The sequence below is a fragment of the Balaenoptera ricei genome, chromosome 5, assembly GCF_028023285.1.
Source record: "Balaenoptera ricei isolate mBalRic1 chromosome 5, mBalRic1.hap2, whole genome shotgun sequence".
NCBI classification, from domain to species: domain Eukaryota; kingdom Metazoa; phylum Chordata; class Mammalia; order Artiodactyla; family Balaenopteridae; genus Balaenoptera; species Balaenoptera ricei.
This window is the reverse complement of record NC_082643.1, coordinates 26,496,469-26,521,451: the sequence shown is the minus strand read 5'-3', so window position 1 is coordinate 26,521,451 and position 24,983 is coordinate 26,496,469. Positions and strand designations below refer to the sequence as shown.

General features: G+C 37.4%; 1 protein-coding gene across 8 annotated transcripts in view; it reads left to right on the top strand.

Moving 5' to 3' along the window:
- Positions 1 to 15,355, top strand: part of INPP4B (inositol polyphosphate-4-phosphatase type II B) — a 758,305-nt gene extending 742,950 nt beyond the window's left edge. For 6 of the 8 annotated variants that reach the window (XM_059922531.1, XM_059922530.1, XM_059922532.1 and 3 more), the window contains one exon: positions 8,391 to 8,632. In XM_059922531.1, the coding sequence (XP_059778514.1) occupies positions 8,391 to 8,565 (175 nt within the window). In that variant the 3' untranslated portion in view covers positions 8,566 to 8,632. Of the gene's footprint in view, positions 1 to 8,390; positions 8,633 to 9,816; positions 9,962 to 11,189 lie in introns of those variants that run through there. The other 2 variants (XM_059922536.1, XM_059922537.1) reach the window with 2 other exon arrangements.
- Positions 15,356 to 24,983: the final 9,628 nt, after the last annotated feature.

The window sequence follows — 24,983 nt, the reverse complement described above, 5'->3', positions numbered from 1 at the left end:
ACTTCCAGAAGTTGATAAAATAAATTGTAGCATTGTGCTATTTGCTTGGGATGGTCGGAATAAAAGGAGAGCTGGGGATAGAAATGGGAAAAGGTTGAAAGGGGGAGAAAGAGAGAGACCCTATCCTCCTAGAGAAGATAATGACAATTCCAGGGGCAAAAACTCTAAACTGATTCTTTGGGCGTGTCCAATTCCAAGATGGGGTGGAAGTGAATGTGTAATAATACTGATACTGCGGTGGTGATGTTGATACTGGTCCGTACTCAACTCCATCCATTTCAGATGCAACAAGGAAAACCCAAAACAGGAGTTCACCACTGAAAAAGGCTGGCAGGATTTACCTTGATGACTGGAATCCCATAGAAATGGCAGGGATGGGAGGGGATTGAAAAACCTGAGAAACCCAAGAGATTGTGGCGAAAGAAGGTATAGCTGAACTGCTTCTTTATGATTCAGGAGCTTCGTCTCAGTGCTGAGCAGTTGAAAATATTTCCATCTCCTTGCAGATGGGTAAGCACCGCTGCTATTTTGGCAAACCTGGCTCCCTGTGGGAGACTGAGATGCAGCTGGATTTTCATTCTGTAAAAGCTCTTTGGGAAATGGTTTCAGGACACGACCAGAAGAGTGCATTGGTTGCTTTGCCATTTGTCTAAATGGGTACATCAGGATTTACTGAAACTTAATAGAGGAGTAAGAGTGGTGAAGGCAGGAAAACGGCTTCTGTTAGTACAAGCAAGAGGACGGAGGGTCACAGGCAGGTCGCAGCAGTAGAGATGCTGCCAAGTGGTCCGATGGATGGATGGATGGATGGATGGATGGATGGATGGATGGCTGTGGGGTGTAAAGAGGGCAGAAGAATCAGGGAGAACTGAGGTGCTTAACATGAATGTCTGAGAGTGGGTGAGTGTCATTTCCTGTGATGCGAAGGAAGGGAGGAGCTGACGTGGAATGGTGACAGAGGAGGCGGACTCAAGATGTGACCTTGAAACTGGACTGAAGGTAAAACTTTTCCTCTGCCCTCTTAGGGTCTCTGGCTGGGCCTGAGAATTAAACTGCCCTAAGACAGATTAATGGGAGAAAGGCATACACATTTTACATATACATGGCAATTCTCACCAGAAAATGAAGACCCAAAGAAGTGTCAAAACCTAAATACTTTTATACTAGGTTGAACAAAGAAAAGCAATTGTGGAAAAATAACGGAAATATATGGGGACACGGGGTGTGGTGCTAAAGGAAGATACGAATTCTTTCATCTAGGTCTGTTGTATAGAATTCTCTCAGCATTGACTCCCCATATCTGGTGATAAGAATGTTTCTTTCCTGCTGGTAGAGAGAGGGCACCTTTCCACGCGGGAATTTTATCTCTTGCTTTCAGGAAGAAAAGGGGAAGTCAGAGCACTCTTCCCGCACGTGCTGTTTCTTCAAGTGCCTTTAGCTCAAAATAATCCTCATGCCAATGTGGAATATTTGGGGGTGGCATAGTCTGCCATGCTTCAATACCTTAAAATGTCTATTAGGCATCCAAGTGAAGATGCAATATATGTGTCTGTAATTCAGAGAAGAGATGTACAGTAGAGAGAGAAATTTAAGATTCATCATCATACAGTGATAGTTAAGTCATGGGACTGGTTGACTTATATACTGCCTAAGGGCAGTATATCTAGTACAGGAAGGTAAAGTGTGCTGTCCTAAATCCTGGGGGCACTTCAGCATTAGAGAGAACTAGAGGAGAAAGAGCTGGAACTGAGCAGCTGCCCATCTCGTCAAGATAACTCCTTGTCTGCACGAAAACTGAGATTTAACAAAAGGAGGACTAGAGAGGGAATTTTTTTATTTACCTATTTACTTATATCTATTGTTCGGAATGTGGTAGGTGCAGGTGCCTTTACATTATCTCTCAATAATCCTATTGGGTAGATCTTAACATTCTGCCTTTAAAAGGGAAGATTGAAACTTAATCAAATAGATGTTGGGAAGCTGGGCTGATGTTCTTTCCCGTTACACGTGTCCAAATGGGTATCTGTTGTTACTGATACCCGCTACCTTCCCAAGCTACTTTCCTAACAACACGAGCATATATGGACTTTTATTTTTATTTGGGAGCTCAGGACAGCCCCACCAGGAAATCTGGCTCTCGATGGATTTACCTCATTATCCTCTGCCTGGTACTTATCAAGAATGGAATCAGAAGTCTTATATTTTTGCTTGTTACTTTCCTCTTCACTGGGGTATAAAAGTTCTCCCCAATCCAGGAGAGTGCCAAACTAGAGCAGTGAGACAAGGGTTGTTTATATTTTTCAGTACTTTAGCCACAAACACATTTACAGAATGTTTCAGTGACTAGTCTGGTTTCTTCTCTCTGACTGTTATTTTGAAGCCATTAAAACTAAGTCATCCTGTAGGAGTTCTTGTACAAAGAAAGGCGAATAACACTGCATGGGAAATAGAAAATGAGTTATAGGTATATATCCACATCTAAGTACTTATTTCTTTGTAGAACCACCCTATTTACCTGTTTACGAACTAAGGCATGTGGTTTGGTTTTGTTTACTTTTAAAATAATTTCCTTAAACAAACCTGATTCCACATTTCAGCTCCTATCCAACCAGGCTGGTGGAAAGTCAGTCTCTATTATTTTGAGCTTTCCTCTTGCCACGGGTCTTATCTCGCACTGAAACTTCTGGAAGGCTTGTCGGTATCTGTCATCTGCTGCGGATGTGCCCATTTCCTATTCATTATGGTATCTTTAAGCCCCTTCATCTCCTTATATCCAAACCAAGCTCAAGACAAGGGAACCTTTGGCAAGGTGGACCAGTGACTTAGGGAGAGCCTCCCTAGATGCATCTTGTGGCCCTCCATACCACGACCCTCCCCCCGCCCCCCCACACCCCCACACCCCCACACACACCCCCACACCCCCCCCCAAGCCACAGACACAGAACAATGCACAGGGATTCACCCACCGGGCACCAACTTTTGTCCCTTTGTCTTCTTCCCACTGTTTCCCTCTCTCTCTCTCTCTCTCTCTCTCTCCCCTTCTCCCTCTCTGTCCCTCCCTCCCTCCCTTTCCCTCTCTTTTCTCTTTCAACCCTCAAAGATCCTTTTGCCCCCTCAATGGACACCTCATATTCTCTGTCGTAAGATTAAAAAGAACAACAAATCTATTTAGTTCAGACAGCGCTTGCTTTCAGCATTGCTAAAATCCCTGAGGCACATGCTTGATGCTACAGCCTAAAATATAAGAGAGCAAAACACAATTTAATACCTCAAAAATTATTTTACCACTGTCTTACATACATTTAAATATAGCAGTCACATTTCATTTAGCCTTCTTTTATCGAAACAAAATTAACCTTAAACACTTCCTCATAAGCATTTTTCTTTAGCCCTTTAATCATTTATGATATTTCTTTCTGGACCTCATCCAAGTATTCTCCTTGTTAAAATTCAAAGATCAAAACTGGAATCAATTCTCTGAAAATGGTCTGATGGAAGCAATTATACTTCAAATTCATTCATTCTCTCTTTCTCTCTCTTTTTTCCTTTTTAAAGTTTTTTTATAAAACACTTTCATCAATCTTTTCTTGAGTTGTTTTTCTGGGCATCTGCACTTTCTTTTCAAAACAATGTTAAATATTATCTGAAAGTGTCACTACTTGGAGCCTTGCTTCTTCTGACAAGAAGATATTCCTATTTTCCAGGCACTTTGTAAAACTAAAAGAGTGAAATTGGAAGAAGAATGTAAAAAGTGATACCGGGGAGAATTAAACAATTAAATATGTCACGTTTCTTTTTTTTTAATTCTGAAAATAGATAAGAATGAGCAAGAACCACTTTAGAGATTAAATACAGTGTCAACATGCTTTGCCTTCTTTGATTTTTGCCCCATACCCTATTTCTTATTGAACTGTCACCTATTCTATTAGTAGAAAAAATATGCATCTCTAGAGTGTGCAGTTATGTTTTAACAGAATCAAAGAATCACAGGAAGGTAGAGATGAAAGTAATTTTAGAAGTTGCTTAATCTAATCTAGCAACTAGCAAGAAATCACACCTGCCAGTTTCTGAGAGGTAGTGAGAAATCTGTGCTCAAAGGATCACAGTCATAAAGTAGAAGGAATATGGCTTTTCCATTTGACAGACAAAGATAAAAATTCCCTGTCTGCAACTTGCACAGGTTTTATAATCCTTTTTTCGCCTGTGGAGATAATAATTGTAACCAGTTGGACTGTTTGTAAGAAATGAATAGATACTATCTATAAAGCAGCTATCACATGATTGGATATGATACATGAGAGATCTCTTTCTTTACTTCAAACACTTCCATTGATTTGCAAGTTGCCCAGACTTTAAACTACTGAATCTTTGACTATCTGAAATCAACAACCACTTAACTATAAATGTTCCTGTTCTCTAAGCCAATGGATTTCTTCTCATTCCCGTAGCCTTCAGTCTTTTCTGATTTGCCAGGTTCCCAAGCCCACTATCATCTTCCTGGTGACCATGCTCTGGTATCCTTTAGTTCACAGTAGCCCTCGCCTTAGACTGTCATGTCCAGAAGTGCATGCAGTACCCCACGGGGAGGACTCCTTCCTCTGAGTGTGATTTTGCATAATACTGCTCTTTCTTTTGTAGCAAACTTGTCTATGATTCTTGGAAACGCTCTATGACCTGGACATTCCAAGCAGTGACATAGTCTTATGTCTTCTAAGTAATTTCTTCATTTAGGGGCTTTTCCTGTGGTTGACCTAATGTATTTTGAATTAGATTCTGAAATTCAGTTAAAATGAAGAAATCATTTTAAATGTTGCTGGTGATTCAGTAGCGACCAAGGCTAATCTTGATTCTAAGCCAGTGGAAATTATCCCAACCTTGGTATTCTTTTTATTAAAATTTCCCCTCTGTTTAAACAGCTGCACAGTTTTTTTTTCAAAAGTCCTGGAAATATACTTTCAATATTCTAATTATAAATTAAATTTTTGGAAAGTTTTGGTAGATAATTTGACATCTAAGCATATTTTGAGTCATTAAATTTCACACTGGACCTTGATCTAAACTGAAAACAAAAAATTCTTCTCTTATTTTTTATCATTTAAGCCGACTGTGAACCAGGCAAACTACATATTCAGGATCCTTTTTTGCAACTTGCTGTTGTAGAAGCCCAGGCAAGGCCTTTAAATTTGTTTTCTCATCTATAAAATGTGTAATTCAACTTGAAGACTTTTTAAAGTCACTCTACATCTGAAGAATCTCTGATTTGATGATGTAGGTACCACTCTCAAAGCTCTTATTGATAAAGACCTACATTATATTCATTTTTACACAGATCTGCCAGTTTAAAATCTGACACAATCCAACATTCTAGAGCCTGAAACATGATGCTCTATTAAGATCAATTTACCAGATGAGTGTAGACTCAAATAAAGTTCTGTAAGATACTGGCCCTAAAATCTTGGCTCAGCATTTCAAGATGGTATGCCTATAGCTCCGAACTTGGATGTAATGAAACGTGAAACAGTCTCGTTTTAGCATGGAAGGAAATCAGCTTTCTCGTCAGAAGGAAAGATTTTTCAATTCAGTTATAACTGGTAATTTTCCTTTGGGGGAGCTTGAAGAGCTGTAGTGGTTAAAGGAATAAACTATTAAATAACAACACTATTCATGAATAATTACCCAGCAGGGGGAGATAGGAGGATTCTAACTTTTATCTTTAGAGGTCCGAATGATTTGAGAGGATACCTATAGTGGGGGACTTGTGATCTAGGATACAGCAGTAGTTGCTGACAGAAAAGAGGGGGAAATAAGCAAATATCAAGTCACGCACGTTGGGTTTTAGTTAAGGAAATGTCTCCTTGTGTAGGCAGTGATGTGTTTAAGAGTGAGACATTTCCTTTTACTCGTTTCTATTTTAAGTGATTGCTTTGACAGGTCTTTGAAGGAAAAAAAAAATCATTTTCTATCCTGCAGATTCAGTAACTGCCCTTAAATGTCAGATCATGTCACATTTTCAGTGGAGACAACATTGTGATTTGCTTCCGTGGTGATCTACCGGTCAGTGATGGCTAAAACTAATGACCTTGGATTATCGGGGTACCGCAAGGCAGCCACTAATTAGTTATTTGTCATAATCTCCCAGGGAGGAAATTACTAATATTATTCCTTAGTACATCCTTTGCATTGACACTAGCAAAGTGCTGAAAAATTCCTCTGTGGCCCTGAAGAAATAACCATTTGTGCTGTTCTTAGCAGGAAGCAAGGAAGCAGCCCCAAGAGCAGCTGTGTCCACTCGGTGACATAGTCAGGGCCTCAAGCTCTATGTGCTGTGGCAGGCTTGTAGGCTATGTTGCTTTCAAATTTCAGCTGAATAATAGAATGACTATGTCAGAGGCATTTTTAATATATTATTCTATCTCCAGAGATTGCAGTTAGTAAGCAACAAATTAATTCAATTATAAAACTGCCCCTCAAAAAAAAAAGAATCTTTTAATGTAGCACTTTCACTTGGAAGGCATATTCAACAAGCAGACTTGGAAAATATTAAATGCGCTCTGGCAGTTGTAGGGAAAAAAAGCCATCTGGTATGAATGAGTGCCCTGTATTTGGAGTAAGGACGGTTACAAGATCCTTTCAACTTACTGGTCGGCCAGTTGTCTGTTCCTCAGCCAGAGCCTGTCTACAGGTGGTCCCACTGGGAAAGAAAGAGTATTTCTATACTATTATTGATAGATTGTGGTTAATATTTAACCTAAATTTGTAATCAGAATGTAATATTTACATTATGATAGATAGATAGATTAGATAGATAGATAGATAGATAGATAGATCAATGATATAGGAGACTCTGTACTTCTCTCTTAACAAGGAAAGGAACCAAGGTTTTAACAAACTTGAGATTTGCTACAGATAACCTTCATCTTAATAATGGACAGGAGAGAGTGTTAGTGAAGATGATATCAGAGAGATAATATTGGACAAGGAAGCTTTTCCTAGTCACATTCAAAGGTATCCATACTTTAAAATCTACTGCATGTTTCCTACCTAGTGAGCAGTAGAAAGTTAAACAAGTAACCAAGTACAACTGACAATAGGAATTATGCAGCCCTCCCTTTCACTCAATAAGCCACTCATTTTCCAGATAATATTCTATTTCACTTTGACACTGGCTCCATAGTCCTTAGGTCTTAACCGAACAACAAGGAAGCACCAGAGCCCAGCCCAGCGTTGATTGATTTGGTGTTTTAAACTAAGATCGCTGTTTGAAATAATTACGACTGCTGTTTGTCCACATGTGGCCACTGGATGTGGTCGACACCAGGTCAAAAATCTCTGTGTAGGAGGTTTTCAGAAGCTGCAACTGGTTGAAAGGGGGCCATGGATGCTAAGCTGCTTGTGTAGAAGGTACCTTTGCATATACAGCCCTGTTCACAGACCAAGCAACAGCTGGTTTTCTGCCTCAAAACCCGGAGGAGCTGACAGAGATCAAAAACTCCTTGACAACTGAGAGTGACTGAAATTCTGAATACTCTGAATACTGCTGAACTATACCACAGAAAAGAATTTGTATTTTCAACTTACCTCAGTATGGCGTATTTCAGATGTGCCATAATTGGAACTGCTTTTAAGCCCAATTACAAATGCTTATTTTTCACTTTTACAGAAAATACACAACCTGGAAGTTTAGAATCTTTTCTTTTTCAACATGTACTCTGTAAACGTGGATCTCTTTTCAGATCTGGAGTCCAGAGGAGATAGATTTGGCTTCATTTTAGGAAGATGAGCAGGAGACAACATAATTTATGAGCTGAACCGATGAAAGGGTGCTGAGTCAGGTTTTGTTAAACTAGTCTTATGGCTGCCAAGGATGACATGTCAGATGTTTCATTCATTTTGAATACCAAGCCATTTCCATAAATCATTTTTATAACTTTAAATACATTATATAGGTACAGTAATAGACAGTGTGTTTAAATGTGCCAGACACGTCCGTTTCCTTCACTACATACTGTGTTTCTCATTTCATTTTCCAAAGATGTACTTATCAGATTATTTTTATGGGCTGATCCATATTTTAGTTTTATTCACGTAGCCTTGTCTGTTGGCCCCGTTTTGCTTCTCTGATTCTTCCTTGTGCATATACATATTCAACCCATGTGAATATCATCATAGCATTTCTCTCTTCCCTTTTGCACAAAAGCCCAGTTAGAAAAAATACGCAGGATGCATTTGGGGCTATTTAGCATAAAATCTTCATCTGAAACTGCTGTATTATATAAGATAATGTGTTGTATTTCAGGATATTTAAGGTTGAGTTTCTTTACTGTGTGAACGCTATACTATTTTCTTTTCTCCCCTAACTCCCCACCCCCCCCCCCCTCCCTGTTTAACAGCAGACAAACCCAGGGAGCACTGAATGAATCTGATGATCCTGAAACAGGCTGTCTAACTGATAACAAGCCAACTTCTCGACACTTCTATCCCGTCGCCTTGCTGCTTGTCAGCTCACACCTGCTAGTTGTGTGGCTTATTTTAAGTCTTGCATTACTTTTAGCCAAATACCAATAAGTTTTATGTTGTACTCCTTTCTTTTCTACAACTGACAATGGACTTTAAATTATGGGGACAATGCTGTAATTTCTACATTTTCAGAGTCAAAGAATTTAAAAACAAACAGATGTTTGAATTGTAAGTGTTTTATTTGTTTTTCCTAAAATCTAAAAAAAAAAAGAAGTACTATGCATTAAGTGAATTATTTTGCTCTTTTATTCATGGAGAAGTGTTTCCCTCTGTTAACTAGCTCAAGAAGAAATTTTAAATTCCTGTCTTTGGCATAAGACAAAGAACAGAATCCTGAAAGCTTGACGTTCTGCATCTCCTCTTCCTCTTCCCATTAAATTTACTTAAAGAAATTAAGACTGAATTTGCACAAACCCTGAAATGCTGAGACAAGTCCTAGAGATATGGGAGGTTCCAGACTTGATTTCCACTGTGCCGATCTCATTGTCGCCATCAGCTGATAGAATCTTCTGTTTGATATCTTAACCTGTTAGTTCTGTGATTTCTTTCCTGCAATTAACCCTTTTCTGTCAAGTAACTTTCTGGAGAGAATGGCTATTTATGTTTTGTAATTAAATGAACCCGTTTGTAACCATGGTTTGGGTTGATTTGGCTCTCAGAGTACTTTTCTATTCTTTTTAACAAAGTCTTATTTGTGTCTCGATGCCCCATTTTCAGCACCTGTGACTTGTGTACTGTCTGTACACAAGCGCTCCTCTTGATAAAGCTGAGACTTGGACCAGGCTGTCTGGAAAGTCATTTTCCTCTTCGTTGCACAGCTAAAATAATGCAGTCAAATAGAGATGAAACTTTCCTTTAAAAATCTATATGGCCAGACTTAATAAATTAAATGCCTTATTCCTAGAACCTACATCCTTAGGGCTATGTGTAGATGTTCATGTGTTTTAAAGAGACTGAGAAATTCATTTGTGGAAAACTTATAAAAAAGGCAGATATATTTATGAAATGAAAATGAAGCTGTATTGTGAAGCAAATTATATTTAAAGAGTTTATTAAACCTTAAATATATGTTAAGAGCAAAGGGACTCTACTCATCTTTTTTCTGAGGGCAATAATGGTATTGGGCCTGGCCTAGGATTTAATTTTGTAAGATGTATCATCATTTCTGAAAAAAAAAAAATGTAGAGTTGAATCTTTGTTATTTTTACTTGGACTGTTGCTGCAACTCTGCATTGGACAAATAAAGCATATTTATTTATTCTGTGTTTCATGAAGTTGTCCTTTTTCCCCTTTCACCAGAGAAGGATGCCGCATAGAAAATGTACTGAAGAATATCAAATGCAGGAAGTATGCTTTCAACATGCTACAGCTGATGGCTTTCCCCAAGTACTACAGACCTCCAGAGGGGACTTATGGAAAAGCTGACACCTAAGTTTACCAACATGTAAATAAACAGGAACACAAATATGCTTCCGCTGGATAATCTCTACCTTTTTTATGTTTTCATTGTCATGAATTTGTGGAGGGAGGTGATCAGGGATATTTGCCCAAATCTAGGAATTACTTGAATTAGTTATCAGCCTATGACTCTGAAAGAAATCCATTAAACAAACCTTAAATCATATCGCGTTTCTAGTTCTAAGCCTGTATTGATTCTCGCTGGTTGAGATCAGCTCAGAAAGTGTACATTTCATTCATGGGGTATTTTAATGAAAGACATTCTGAGAAAACCTAGGTCTCTACAGGGAACCTGGGGGTGATTCAGAGAGTGGCATTCTCCACTCCAAAGCTATGATAGAGTGTAAAGGGAAGAGAGACTTTGAGATATTATTCCATGGCCTTTCTCACAAATAACCTGAGAGCCCATTTGTGGGCTTTAAAAAATATTTTTCTAGTTACTTGAAACTAGGGAGAGTTAACTCATGATTTTGACTACAGAAGCAGTTTATGTGTGCTTGTAAGGACTTTTGTCATCGTGGAGGTGTGACAGGTCCTCCTAAACACGTAGATGGACAGTGTTAGTAAAGCAGTAAAAATACTTTTCAAAAGCGTAGTATCTTCTCAAAACTCTGACTTACGTTCGATGGCCCCATCAGCCTGAACTTTATGTAGTCAAGTTCATGAAAGACTGTAAAATATCTTTGAGGTGTTTTCTAGCAGTCATCTTGGTATAGAATGTAGATGGTGTAAGTATGCATTGTCTAGCATAGATTAGTATACGTGAATAAACCTTTTAAAACATAGGCCACCATAACTAATGATAAACCCAAACAATTATTTCTCTTCAATGGAATTTCAAATTTGCCCTTACTTAGTAAAATAACACTGAAAGTTTTCCAAAACTCCAAATCAGAAGTTGCCTTAGAGATCATCATGTGTAACACCATTATAAATGGCTAAATTAAAACACAAGGAAGATATACCCCCAATTACCCAGCTAGATAATTTTAGAACCCTGGTTACAATCTCTTCTTACCTTCTTAGCTTGTGGCTTGTCTGTTCTCTAAATTGCCACACTAAATATATACATGAAAATTTGGGAAGAATGCTAGTTAGTTAAATAGAAATTGGCATTTATTGCTGGAATTGAAGCTTGGAGTATGAGGGTCTGAACAAATGAGATTTTTTTTTCTCCAAATGTTAAGAATCTATTCTTTTTCCTTTCTCATCAGAGGAGCATGCCATCCAGAGCATAAATCTCCCTTGGAAATGCCAGAGGCCTGTTACACTGACACTTCTTAGCTGTGACCACATTCAATGGATGATCTTAGGGGCTTTCCATAGCTGATGTAATAGCTCCTCCACGAAGATGCCTGTTGAAATAAGAATTCCAAACATATCTCTAGGCTCATATTTGGTTTTTCAAATTACTGTATTTTAGATAACCCTTTGGGGCTTTTAATGCTAGAATTATCAATCTTTTAGTTAAGGACTTGTGGGCATTATACTTGAGGCAGGTGTCAAACTATTTACAGCCTTTTTCATAAAAAGATGCTGTGTACCGTGGATCTATTCATAGACAGGTTATCTTGGTGTTCTCCTTTATGCCTCATTCTTCATTTCACTGAGTAAATATAATCTTTGAATTGTTCAATTTCATTTGAAAATGGTAGCATTTGTGATTATTTTCATTATCCCACTGGATTTAAGGTACAGAGGTTGGGATGACAGAGGTTTCCTTGAATAACTATGAAGCCTCATTCAGTATATCAAATGGTAGTCTGAGTTCCAAGATAACTTAAGTGATTTATCATCTTGTAAATATTCTTATAAACAATAGTGTTTTGTTTGTATTTTTTAAAATGAAACCTCTTGACTCAAATATGGAAAAAAAATATTAACTAGAAAGCCAACAGTAGGGTTTTCTATTTTGGGAAGACATTTCAAAGACTTTTTTCTTTTTTATTAAGTACTAATACAAAAGTTCTAAAAGAGTAGAGCTGACTGTAATACAAATGCATGTAAGTTCTCATTTATTATTAGCATAATCATCTGCATTTCCCTATTGGAAGCTTATATTTGTGCACACTTCTAAAAGTGGATTTCATCCAGAAAATTTTTGTTTCATATTGACAACAATGTTGCTTCTTTCCTGAGAGGTATTCCAAGTATCCTTGGAAAGCTACTTCATTATTTCTTAAATTATTAACGCTTTCTAAATCAAAGGAAAAATATTAAACAAAAAGTTTTAAAATCTCTTTTGTACAAACACAGGCTCAGTCCTGCTTTTCTATCTTCATTTTCATTTAAAAGATGCACCAATCATTCTATTTTAAAGGATCACGTTGAGTCAGAAACTGAACCAAGAAAGTAACATTTCCAAACAAGATAATTTTTTTGGTTCAAAAACATGTTTGCCCTCTGATATCCTCAAATGTAGATAAAAATTCTGTATTTGCTATTTACAAAGTCCTATAGAAAACATATTTAAAAACAAGGGAAGGTGGAATCCTAATTACGTTTGACCCAGTGACCAAAGATCCAGAGCCTGAAAACGTTCTACAAAACAGCTGAACGTTAAAGTTTGAAATATTTTATTGAAGCAGACTCACATTTTAGATGCACCCATTCATTTATTTCTTGTGTGGTTGTTTCTTTCTTGTAAATATTGCCTTGGGTTTTGTCTACACTCTGCCCAAACAATCCTTGGATGTAAATAGTTTGGTCAATCCAATAACCCAGTGAGTCAGAGCAACCATGTGATCCTGCTTACAAATTGCACTGAAATGACCAACTGCCCAGTTAGAGCAGGAGCCCAGGTAACTAACCTCTAGTCCTTACTTTATAAGACTAACACTTCTTCTTCTGAGGAACTGTGGAGTCTTAAAAGCTAGCATCTGGATGAAGGATACTTCCCTTTTTTTCCTCTCAGCTAAGTATAGTATTTTGCACAGAATAAGACGGTGGAGAAGAAAAAGATTTCTGTAGAGCCATGCTTTTCTTCCCAAGCAAATCAAACCCCCTCCTATGTCAAGTTTGATACGTGCCTAGAGGAGGATAGCAGTGGTGTGCTGGAAAGTGGCTCATGCTGACCTATGATAGCTGATCATTAAATTCTGTAAGCCAATTGTGAAAACACAGCCATCATTAAATATTAAACTATAAAATACAGTTGAATAGATTTTATTAAAAAACAAAGGTAATAATCAAAACTTACCAATTCCTAATTGCTTTAGTACATTTTACTATTGACCTCTGCTCTTGAGGTTGTTTATGTCAATTGTATCTGTACAGTGGAAACACAATATTATAACGTGCTAACTGTGCCTGTCTCTCTTCCGGACCCCACATTCAGTAACATCACATCCGTAGCTTGAAATTGACCACAATGGGAGTTACACCACAGAAACTGCCAAACGCTACCAACCCATGCTTTTAACTCCTGGAAAGCCAGTTGTCAAACAATTACCAGCACGTAACTGAATGCCGCCATCACGTTTTCTCCAGAAAATAACCAATAATGGGAAGCAGTATTAAATTACTCAAATGATATAAAATGCAATCGCTCGTCTTCAGATGGCTACAATTTTGATTTGGTTTTTACCCTCTTTAAAGACTCCTATTAGACTATAAGTAATATTTGATGTTTATATTTTATGCATAATTAAATCATTTAATCATAACGATGTGTTTTAAAAATGCCTCTCTCTATGATGGTCTGCAAGAGAAACCTCAGCAATGCAGCTTTAGTGTACGTAATAACAACTTCAGGCTAAATTCAGGGAAATGTTAGCCTAATCAGAGTATCACTAAAAATGTGCTTCAGTATCCATTTTTAAGTTTATCATTTTAGCATTAGCTAAAAGAAGAAAAACGGTAACATATTACCATGCCCAGATTCTAATAAATATAGCTCCATTGAAAGCCACACTGTTAGATTAAACAAATTAAACTCTGGCAGCACACTAAATCACACAGATGTTTTAGGTGTTTGATTTCCAAACAGGATGGTCTATCAGTGGTTTAGTTCAATATACAGGGCACCTTTTGTAATCTTTTGGGAAGTAAATTAACTTTTATCACCATTTAAGAAACTGGTCTGAGAAAAAACTGTTGAGCAGTTGCAGAGCGAAGCAAACATATTGAACACAAGGCATCCCCAATAGCTGGAGGCTTCACAAATTATGTGCTGCTGAAGGGAATGATTTGCTGAGAGTTGTATAGTGGATTGACAATTTCAGGTGAATTCACATTGATTTAACCCAGCTGTAATTGGCAAGAGCTATGCTTTTTTCCCCCCATATTTATGTTTCATTGCTTTATAAACAAAGTACTGATGTATTAGATCTTTTGTTTCTTTGGAAGATTTAAGTTAGAACTTTCCAAACAGATGCTATCTCTAGCAAAGACTGTCTTTAAGAACAGAAAAATACAGTTAATGTTGTAGATAAAATATGGCAGGCCAATTAGGTATAAAGAGGTATGGAAATTTGGATTTTTCCTTTCTGAGTCATAGTGTACATTAATCACTTTTAATTTTATTTCTAAGCAAGTAAGAGGAAGTCTAAAACATTTCTGATGTCAAAGAAATCATATCAGTCTATTAGTAACAAGGAGGTAGGAAAAAATTGTAAAGTCATATTAACTTGAAAAATGTACATGCCATCAGCTCTCCTGAGCTTGAACTTTTATAGATTGCATGAATATTTAGAATTTTAAATTTAAAAAGGAAAACAAGGCTCACAGTTAAGTATAGTACCCAGAGAGACTGAACATTAAAGGAGAGAAGACCTAATACAAGTGATGTTGCCTGATAAACCATTCGTTTAAGATGTTGCACTTTCACACACGTTATGAATACATTCACAATCTTCCTAAAATCATCAAAATTACTCCAAGGCCATACTAGGTCACAACTCAGCAGTACATCTTTAATGATGACTTGGTGTGGTTTTATTGACTAGCAGGCAATATTGACTCAAATATTGGCAAAATTGCTATATTATCTATATAGTTCTTCTGATGCTTTTATATCGCTATCAATATTAAAAACCATTTCAAAGAGCTTTCAAACTTTTAAAAGGCAGACTCCACGTGTCTGTAACTGTATAGACACTCCCATTTTATGGCACATGTGCAATCCTTTGTACACATATACTCATATGAAGATGTTATTATTTTATTTAACCTAATATCTGATTTTCAGATTCTTGCGGTACTTATCTGAAACATTGGCATCTGTTTTAATGTTAAATGTATATTCTAGATCAACCAATAATGTATAGTCCCAGGAAATGAGGCACAAATAGGTTAGATCATTTTATATTGGTATTCGAAGAAATATCATTTTGTTTTATTGTTCTGTGTAAACCATATTCATTGTACACTGTGTGTATATTTTTGTTTAAATAAATGTGATTTTTATTTTTTATGTTTCTGTCTTTTTCATTTCAAATGTCAAATTATACATTTTTTTCATTTTTGTCAATGTAGCAATATCTAAAAATTAATTACAATAACAGTAGGATAGCCTAAACAATATCTCAAAGAGAATAGACTAATTTTCCGATGAACTACAATTACAGTGCAAATTTTACATTGATGGTAGGTTAGTCTCATATTTACTAGCAGAATGCATCTTTCAGGGTTGCTATTCTGTGGGACCAAAATCGACCATAATTTTAAAAGGTGCAAGAACCAGATGTCAATGCTTCAACTCTGGGCAAATCACTAATCTTTGTAATCCTGATTGTATTAATCATTTGAGCACATGAGATAACTTTTCCTTATTGGCTCTTTGGATCTGATCAATTATAATTCATTATAGTAGTTGATAGTAGAAGGTAAATCCCAAGGAGTTTTAATTTGATCTTGTAGCAAAAAAAAATTTAAAAAAAATTAACCAAATGAGGCTCTTGATTGCATGGAAAGAAAGAAAGAAGTTTTGCCATCTGGAGAATTTCAAGAACATATCTGATCCTGCAGCAAGAAACTCTTCTGTAATGTCATCATCATCAGTATATGTTCATACTAATGTGTCTTTCTACATCTGAGCAGGGACAATGCTGGAGGTAACCCCATGGGGAGACAATGCATAGCGAATTATAGCAAAATGCTGCCTGCCATTAAGCAGTGTAGTAGCCTGAGTGAGGTAAGAGTACTCTTCTGTCTTAAACATCCATGCAAAATTTTCTTGAGTGTCGTAAGTGACATATGCACACAAAGTCAGAGTACAAGGGACTCAGAAAATTTGTTCCAGAGCTATAATTTGATCTCTCCAGAGAAGGGAATCGAGAGGATGGATGGATGTAGTTGGAGCATGTCAAGCCAAAGTAGCCACCGCATGGGCATGATTCTGTGGCGCCCTATAACAATGGAAACTGAGTTCTCTGTTCTCTCAATGATCCTGATGAATAAGGGTGACCCAAAAACAGATTTTTAAATAACTTTTACCTAAAAGGTAAAGTGAGAGAGGAAAGCACACTTGGGTAGAACACCAAGAATGTGATACTCAGCTACTAAGAGCTCCCTTCTATCCTAAGCCATATGAGTTTATTACTATAGCCCTTCATTTCAGAATTAAACAATAGCAATGAGGATAATGATCTGCCTCTTGCCTAGGGTGATGACTTCTCAGTTTTCAAACTAATTGACCATAAACCACCACCTCCTTGGTGATAATTCACCTCTTTTGAATTTGAGTGTGCTGCACTGAACTACTGTTTCTGCTTCCTTTGCTTGCTTCTTACATTTAGGAATTACCCAAAAGTCTAGACTCAGTGTTCTACTTTTCTCATTCGATATACTGTCTTTTGAGGTCTTCAACTGTTATTTCTAAGGAGAAAACTCCAGGGCCCAAGAATGTGGGCTTTTGAGTCAGAATGCCTGGATGCAAATCTGATTCCCCCACTCCATTAGATGTGGACATATGTCAAGTTACTCAGTGTTTCCATGTCCTCACATTCTTATCTGTAAAATGAGGGTAATAATATGACAATATTTCTTGAGAAAAGTGAGTGAGAAAATGTATATCCAGCCCTTTGCCCCATGCTCCTTGTGCTGGATCTTCTCTGTTGGCCCTCAGCCTCCGTTCCCACTGTGGTTAAGGCTCCTGAAGTCCCACTCCCTGGCACATAAGGGCTGGATGACTAAAAACTACATTTCTTCAGCACTCTTACCACGAGAGTTCAGGATATCCTATAGGTTCTGCCAATGAGACCCACCTACGCCATATTTGGAAGGCAGGAGGAAGACAGCAAGGGGCAGGAAGTGTTTACCCCTTGTGCACCCAAGTGGGCACACAGGCATAATCCAAGTAGAGGGTAAGCAGCAGCTGGATTCCCATGCTCGTTGTCAATTCTGCAGCTGGCTAGTGGTGGTGGCTGTGACTTCAGCACGGTGGAAGCCATAGCAACAGCTTTTTCTTAACCTGGGGGCAGCAATAGTAGTTCCTGAAAACTGGATCAGAGGAGCTTGAGGTCAGAAGCCTGGTAAGAGTCCGCTTCTGACATGAAGTTCCTCTGTCCTTTCTAATGCTTGTATGAACACCAAATTCCCATATTATATGTACTAAATTATTTTCTGCTAAAAATGACTGTGTTCCATTTCCTGCACTGTACTCTGGCTGATACCCTCAGCCTCTAGGACATATTCAATATATTTCTTTGTGGTAGTTGTTGCTGATTAACTTATTTACCTTTGATATTTTCAGCTGGGACCCAGCACCACCTTTCCAAGTATCTGCTGGCTATTTCTCTGTATGTTTTAAGATATTCATAATTTCATTGCCCTCCTCCCAATTTACACACAGCCCTCCTAGGATTCCTATCTCAGCTTACAGAATCCATGCTCTAGTCACACAGGTTCACAAGCTTGAATCAGCTTTAACTCTCCTATCTCTGTCGACATACAATATTCCATTTGTCACTAAGGTCTGTCAATATTACCTTCATATTCCTCATATCTTTTACTTCGCCCTTTCATTGCCACAGCTATTTTCTTCACATGCATCCTTTATTACCCTCATAACTATGGTTCTAAACTAAATGGAATCCACCATTTGGGCTTATCTTCTCTTTCAAGGCTAACTTTCTATCTCCTCTAGTTCTATCCTCCATACATACACACACTAGGAGTTTGCATACATGTATGTCCCTTAAACACACACACGCACACACTCAGACACACTCAGACACCCAGATTTTCTTCCAAGTTTTCTCTGAGGCTATTTCCTTTCTTCCCACCACTCCCAAAGTTATTGCTCAAAGTTGAACTCATTTGCTTCTTATTCCAAAACAATCGTCCCATATAACTCTAAATGGAATTAGTCTCCACTATTCTAATTCTTCCGTAGTACACCCTGTGTCATTCATTCATTCATTTGTGTGTTTTATTCTTTCGTTCATTCAAAAGATACTTTGCGTGCCCGTGTAACTGGCAGGCAGTTAAATACCAGGTGTTCAGTGGTAGACAAGAGGCATGGTTCTTAAATTCATGAAGTTCACACTCCAGGCTAGTTGTTGTGGAGACAGACAAAAATAAAGCCAACTAAATAACAAATAACTAATTATTAGTTATCCGGTATGATATGAAGTAAACGATCTAAGGGTTTTGGCAGAGAATCATGGTGTTGGTGATTCAGACAAGGTGGTCAAGCTGTAAAGGAAGATAATCGTCCAACCAAAAGAAGGTAAGGGACAAACAGGGGCAGTGTGTGTGAAGCCAGTGCCAGGAACACAGAGTACGGGGCTTGGAGAGAGATGAGATTAAAGTTATCAAAAGTTTTTTAGACCAGGAGAAAGGATTTAAATTTTATTTTATATGTCATTAGAAGCAATTACAAGGTTCCATGCAGGGGATCAAAGTGACTTAGTTTATATTTTTAAAGGCTCACTCCAGGTGCTGTGCAGAGGCTGGATTATAGGAAATCAAAGCTGAAAGTGTGAGATAGTTGGAAGGATACTGCAATACACTGAGAGATGGTGTTGGACTGGGATGAGAGAGTGAAAATTAAAAGTACAGAGGGTGACTCCTGTAGCATTTAGGGAGTAAGAATGGCAGGTCTTGCTGAGGGGTTGGCAGTGGGGGGAAGCGGGGGGATAAGTAATTAAGGTAAGTTTCATTTCTTACTTACTTGAGCCACTGAAAAGTGGTGGTAACACACTGAGAGGCAAGAAGGCAGAAGAAGGAGACAAGAGTAGGTTTGAGGGAAACCAATTGTTTGGCTTTGAACATGGTAAGTTCAGCCACCGAAATCCTCCAATCAAAGCTAAAATTCAAGTATGGAATTCATGCAGGTGAATCTAGGGTTCAGAGAAGAGTCTAAAGTGGGACTAGAAGAGCAGTGTAAGCTGTCAGCATGAGTAAATGAATAGAAACACTCAGAACAGTAGTCAGCACTTGTTGGCTGAAAGTGACAAAAAACTAGCTTAAACGAAAAGGCAATTTCTTGACTCAAACTGAAAAAGAACAGGAGTTGAGTTATGGGCACATCTGCTGTCTGATGTTTAATTCTTTAAGTGATGATTTCAATTCTCTCTCAATCTCTCTCTCTCTCTTTCTCTCTTTCTCATCTCCATCTCTCTGTCTCTTTCTCTACCCACCCCCCCACCATGGATTTTTCTTTATTTTGACTGTTCTTTCCTCTGTCTTAGTTTAATTTTCCAGAAAGTCCCTGCCAGTTCAGGCTTATGTGGTATTTTCAGCTTATGTCTCACAGAGATCCTTTGTCTCTCAGCAATCATATCATTTCCCAAAAGGACTCTCCTCAGTCACTGTGTCCTGGGTGGAGACTCTGAGGGACTCGTCTGGGCCCCTCTCCACCTCTATGGCACTTTGAATGGCAGCTCCACCCCTTTATATGGCATTGGGAAAGCTCAATTCCCAAGAGGAAAAGAGATGGGGAAAATGGACCTCCACTTCGTCTGGGGAGTGAGTGTGGTGAGAAAAAAGCCTGAGACCAAGCCTTCAGGAGCTTTACCATTAAGAGGTTGGGTTATAGTAAAAGCAACCTGCTTTTGATAAGAATTACTTTACTGTAAAATTACATTTTATTTTGGAGATAGATTCTAAAGTCACTAGTAAGATAAAAATGAAAAGCAATTTCACTGAAATAAATATAACTGAAGAAACAACTATAACACTAAGGTGAGAGGCAAGAGGTCTAATGGGGTCTGGATTTGCCATTAACCCTGAGTGAATCAGTTCATGGTTATTTTCCATTTCCCCCCATGTAAACAGAAGATAGCATAACTCTCTCTATGCCTTTCCCTTGTTAGCTTAATGAACAAGGAGAACACCCACCTGAAAGCAAAGTGAACCCATTGCCTCTGGAATATGTTTTTATTTCAGAGGTCCCTGACTTACTCCTAAAGAGAAGTATGGGCTTGAGCTGATTTGCTTTTAAAGAGAAATAAAATAGAGGGCTAAACCTCCTTTCACTTTTGTTTCACGTTTTTCAGTGAGCAACATCCTCTAGGAAAATATTTGTGGTCTTTCATTACACATTGCACAAATTGTTATTCACGCAGTGACTTTTTTGATCGGTGTGTGTGGATATACATAGGTTAGCCTCTATCCTTCTTTTCTGATATTTACATACCTTTAGATATGACATTTTCTTTTAGAAAATTGAATAGGAGGGCATATTTCCCAACTCATTTCATGAGGCCAATATTATTCTGATATCAAAACCAGACAACAACATTACAAAGCAAAACAACTGCTGACCAATATCACTCATAAAGTGAGAGAAAAGTTCTAAACAGAATTTTAGCAAACCAAATTCAACAAGTGGGATTTATCACAGGAATAACCTGGTTTAACATTCGAAAATGAACCGGTATAATTCAACACATTAACAAATTTAGAAAAGAAAAACTATATGATCATCTCATATATCATTTGACAGAATCCAAAATTCATCCCTAAAAAATAAAACTATTGGAAAACTAGGAGTACAAGGGAAACTCCTCAACTGATAAAGAGCATCTACACAAAATCTACAGTGAACATTTTACTTACGGGTAAAAGGTTGAATTCTTTTCCTCTGAGATCAGGAACAAGGCAAAGATGTCTGCTCTCACCACTTCTGAAAATTTTACTGAAGTTTCTAGCAGATCAATAAGGCAAGAAAAATAAAGTCACCCAATTATGAAAGAAGGTGTTAAACCATCTTTGTTTGCAAGCAACGTGATCAACTATGTAGAAAATCCAGTGGAATCTATATAAAAACTAGAAGTAAAAAATGAGTTTAACAAGGTTGCAGAACACAGGGTCAATGTACAAAAATTAATTGTATTTCTAACAATTTAAATGCAATAAAGGTACCATTTACAAAGGTACAAAGTTAAGTCAATTAATACAAGATTTTTTCAACAAATGGTGTTGCAACAATTGGATGTTCAGACAAAAAGTAAACTTTCATGAATACCTTCAACTTTATACAATAATTCACTCAAAATGCAAATGTAACACATAATATTATTAAACTTCTAGATAAAATATAGGGGAAAATATTTTTGACTTTGGGTTAGGCAAAGAGTTCTCATATATTACACCACAAAAACAAATCATTAAATTAAAAGAATTGATAAATTGAATTTTATTGATTAGAAACTTTTGCTCTGCACTTAACATTGTTAAGAGAAGGAAAAGCCTAGACACAGACTGGGGGAAGATATGTGTACATCATATACCTAACAAAGGATTGGTACCTAAAAATATAAGTAACTCTTAATATGCAACAATAAGAAAACAAACTACTCAATTTAAAAAATCATGAGCAAAAGATTGAATAAGCAACTTACCAAGGAGATACATGATGGCATATAATCACACAAAAAGATGCTCAACATTATTAATCACTAGAGAAATGCAAATTAAAACCACCATGAGATACCTGAGTATGTGGAGCAACTAGAATACTCTCAAGTTGCTGCTGGTGGGAATACAAAATGGTATGACCTCTTTGGAAAACAGTTTGACAGTTTTCCTATAAGGTTAACATAAGTTTACTACATAATCCAACTATCTCATTCTTAGGCATTTACCCAAGAGAAATAAAATGTATGTTCACATAGAAACCTGTACACAAAGTTTATGGACACTGCATAATTGCAAAACCTGGATACAATTCAAATGTCCTTCAACCACTGAACCGATAAAGAAACTGCGGCACATCCGTACATTGTAACACTACTCAACAACACAAAAAAACTGCACTATTTCCCTGTGCAACAATATTGATGAATCTCAAATTCATTGTGCTAAGTAAAAAAGAGTCAGACCCAAAAGACCACATCCTTTAGGGTTCAAGGCATTTTGGCAAAGTACAGGAAGAGAGAACAGGTCAGTGGTTGCCAAGAATTGTGTGTGAGAAGAGGGCTTGACTGCAAAAGATAGCATGAGGAAATTTTTGCAGGTGATTGAACTGTACTACATCTTGATTGTGGTAATATATGAGTACTCTATGCATTTGTCAAAATCCATAATCTATATAAAATGGAGAAAACATTATAATTATTTTTAAAATTTGTAACACTAAAGAGAAATGAGCCATCAAGCCAAATAAAAACTTGGAGTAATGTGTATTACTAAGTGAAAGAAGCCAATCTGAAAAGGGTACATGCTGTATGCTTTGGGCTATATGATATTCTGGAAAACGCAAAACTATGGATATAGTTAAAAGATAAGTGGCTGCCAGGAATTAGGGAGGAAGTTGAGAGCACAGAGGAATTGGGGGCACTGAAACTATTCTGAGTGATAGAGTAATGATGGACACATGCCACTGAACATATGTCACAACGCTCAAAATGTACAACACCAAGGGTGAACGCTAATGTGAATCATGGTCTTGGAGTGCTAATGATGTGTCAGTGTACCAAACGGACCACTCTGGCAGAGGATGTCTATAGTGGGAAAGGCTGTGCATGTGCGGGGGCCAGGAGGTATCTGGGAAATCTCTGTAACCACCCCTCAATGTTGCCATGAATCTAAAACTGCTCTAAAACATAAAGCCTATTTAAAAGTAAATACAATTGCGAAACTAGAGCAATGTCTCAAACGTTAGTCTCTGAGAGATGAGAAAGGATACAGCAGTAAATTTTTGTCCAGATGTAGTCATTTTGTATTCAGATCTGGTTAACTACTCTTTAAAAGAAGAATACCTCTAATTGAGTTTAACTTTGTAGATCATGAACTCCAGATGGGCAGGCGGGTTGAACTAAAATCTAGATTTTCACCATCTTTTCTTCTTTAAATGCCATTTGAGTTTCTGTATGGTCCTTGGCAACACTGAGTACTGAATTCTGACTTAGGGCCAGGGAGTTACCTTGCTTTTCAATCAAGGGCAGGCCACTGACAACTGTATATGTATCTGCTATTAGTTCTTTGGATGCCTTAAAACTGAGACTCTAAGAGATTTGGCATTAAACTAATACAACTTCTGGAGTTATGAAAGAAATATGCCAGTGCCAGAACAGTTTAGACTGCAGCTGCTGAAGAAACTGCAATTCTTCCCAGATGCAAAAACCCCTCAGGCTGAAACTGAGCATATAATGAATTGGTGAAGTCCTGAATTGCCCTGTATTTGTAACTCATAGGGACAAGATAATTTGAATTTTCACCTTAAAATTCCTCTAGATTTTGACGTCTTAGTATTATAACTTACAAGAGGATTTAGTTTGCAGATTTTAAATCTCCCCTGGAATTTAATCATGGAAATAAATGTTGGCATCTTTATTTGTCGCCATTTTATATTGGCTCACTTTTACGTTGTTTTTTATTCTTATTACAGAATCTCATGCCATTTTGGGCAATATGGATGGATCTAACTTGGAAAATAAAATTGAGAGTGAAATATAGACAACTTGAAGTTATTTAGTATTCCGTTCTGACTCATTTAAGAACCCTCTGGTGGCAATAAAGCCATCCCCGAAGTATCCACAAAACTGTGGTTGAACAAATAAATAATTATTTTGTAGATGGTGAGAGCCAGGTTTCTCTCTGAGAAGATAGTTACAAATAAGGAAAGAGGAAGGATAAAATAAATCCCCCTGTAGTGGTAGATTGGAATCAGACATATCAGTATAAATTCATGTTTTATGTATATATCTTTAGCAACATATATACATATACACATGCATATAAACACATATACACATATACACTCACAGAGATAGGTGGGTACAGAAATACAGATTTGTGTATATACCTGGAAAGGTATGCATACATACATTTCTTAGCTCTATGCGCTAAGAGGACCTACAAGAAGTCACACACCAGTAGCAATGAGCACACCTAGCACCTAGATACTGGTTTCAAAATTCCATTTTCCAATAAAAGGAACAAGGATTACTTGAATAGATGGTTTATTCCAGGGTGGGGACAGAGAAAGTACAGCTGAATCTGGATCATCTTGAAGTGTCAGAATGTAAAGACGAAATAAACAAATTAAAAAAAAAAAAAAAGAACAAAAGTCAAAACAAAACACAATGGGAAGATATCAAAAGAACTCAAAGGCCAACCTGAACAAACCCCCAATGGCCACAGTTGGAACAATTAGAAACACAAAATAAATAATGATAATATTGGATTATAAGCCACAGAATAAAATAAGCATGAGATAAAAATAAGTGATTGCATCAATAAATAAATGAGGGAGAAGAGGCAACTTAGCCTTACAGAGAATTCCAATTGATGGATGTAGAAGGGAGGAGTAGAAAGTCACCATTATCAGTTACTCTCACGGTCACTAGTAATAAAATATATCAATATCATGTACAATCTGTTGTATGGGCACGTTGCCTCTTTGGTACTCCCCAAATCCATAAACTCAGTCTAATAATGAAAAACTATCAGGTAGACCCAAATTAACGGATAATCACAAAATACCTAGCCAGTACTTTTCAAACTGCCAAAGTCATGAGTTACAAAGAAACACTGAGGACTGTGACAGAGGAGGTGACTAGACATGACAACTAAATGCAGTGTGGGATCCTGGATTGGATCCTGGAACAGAAACTGGG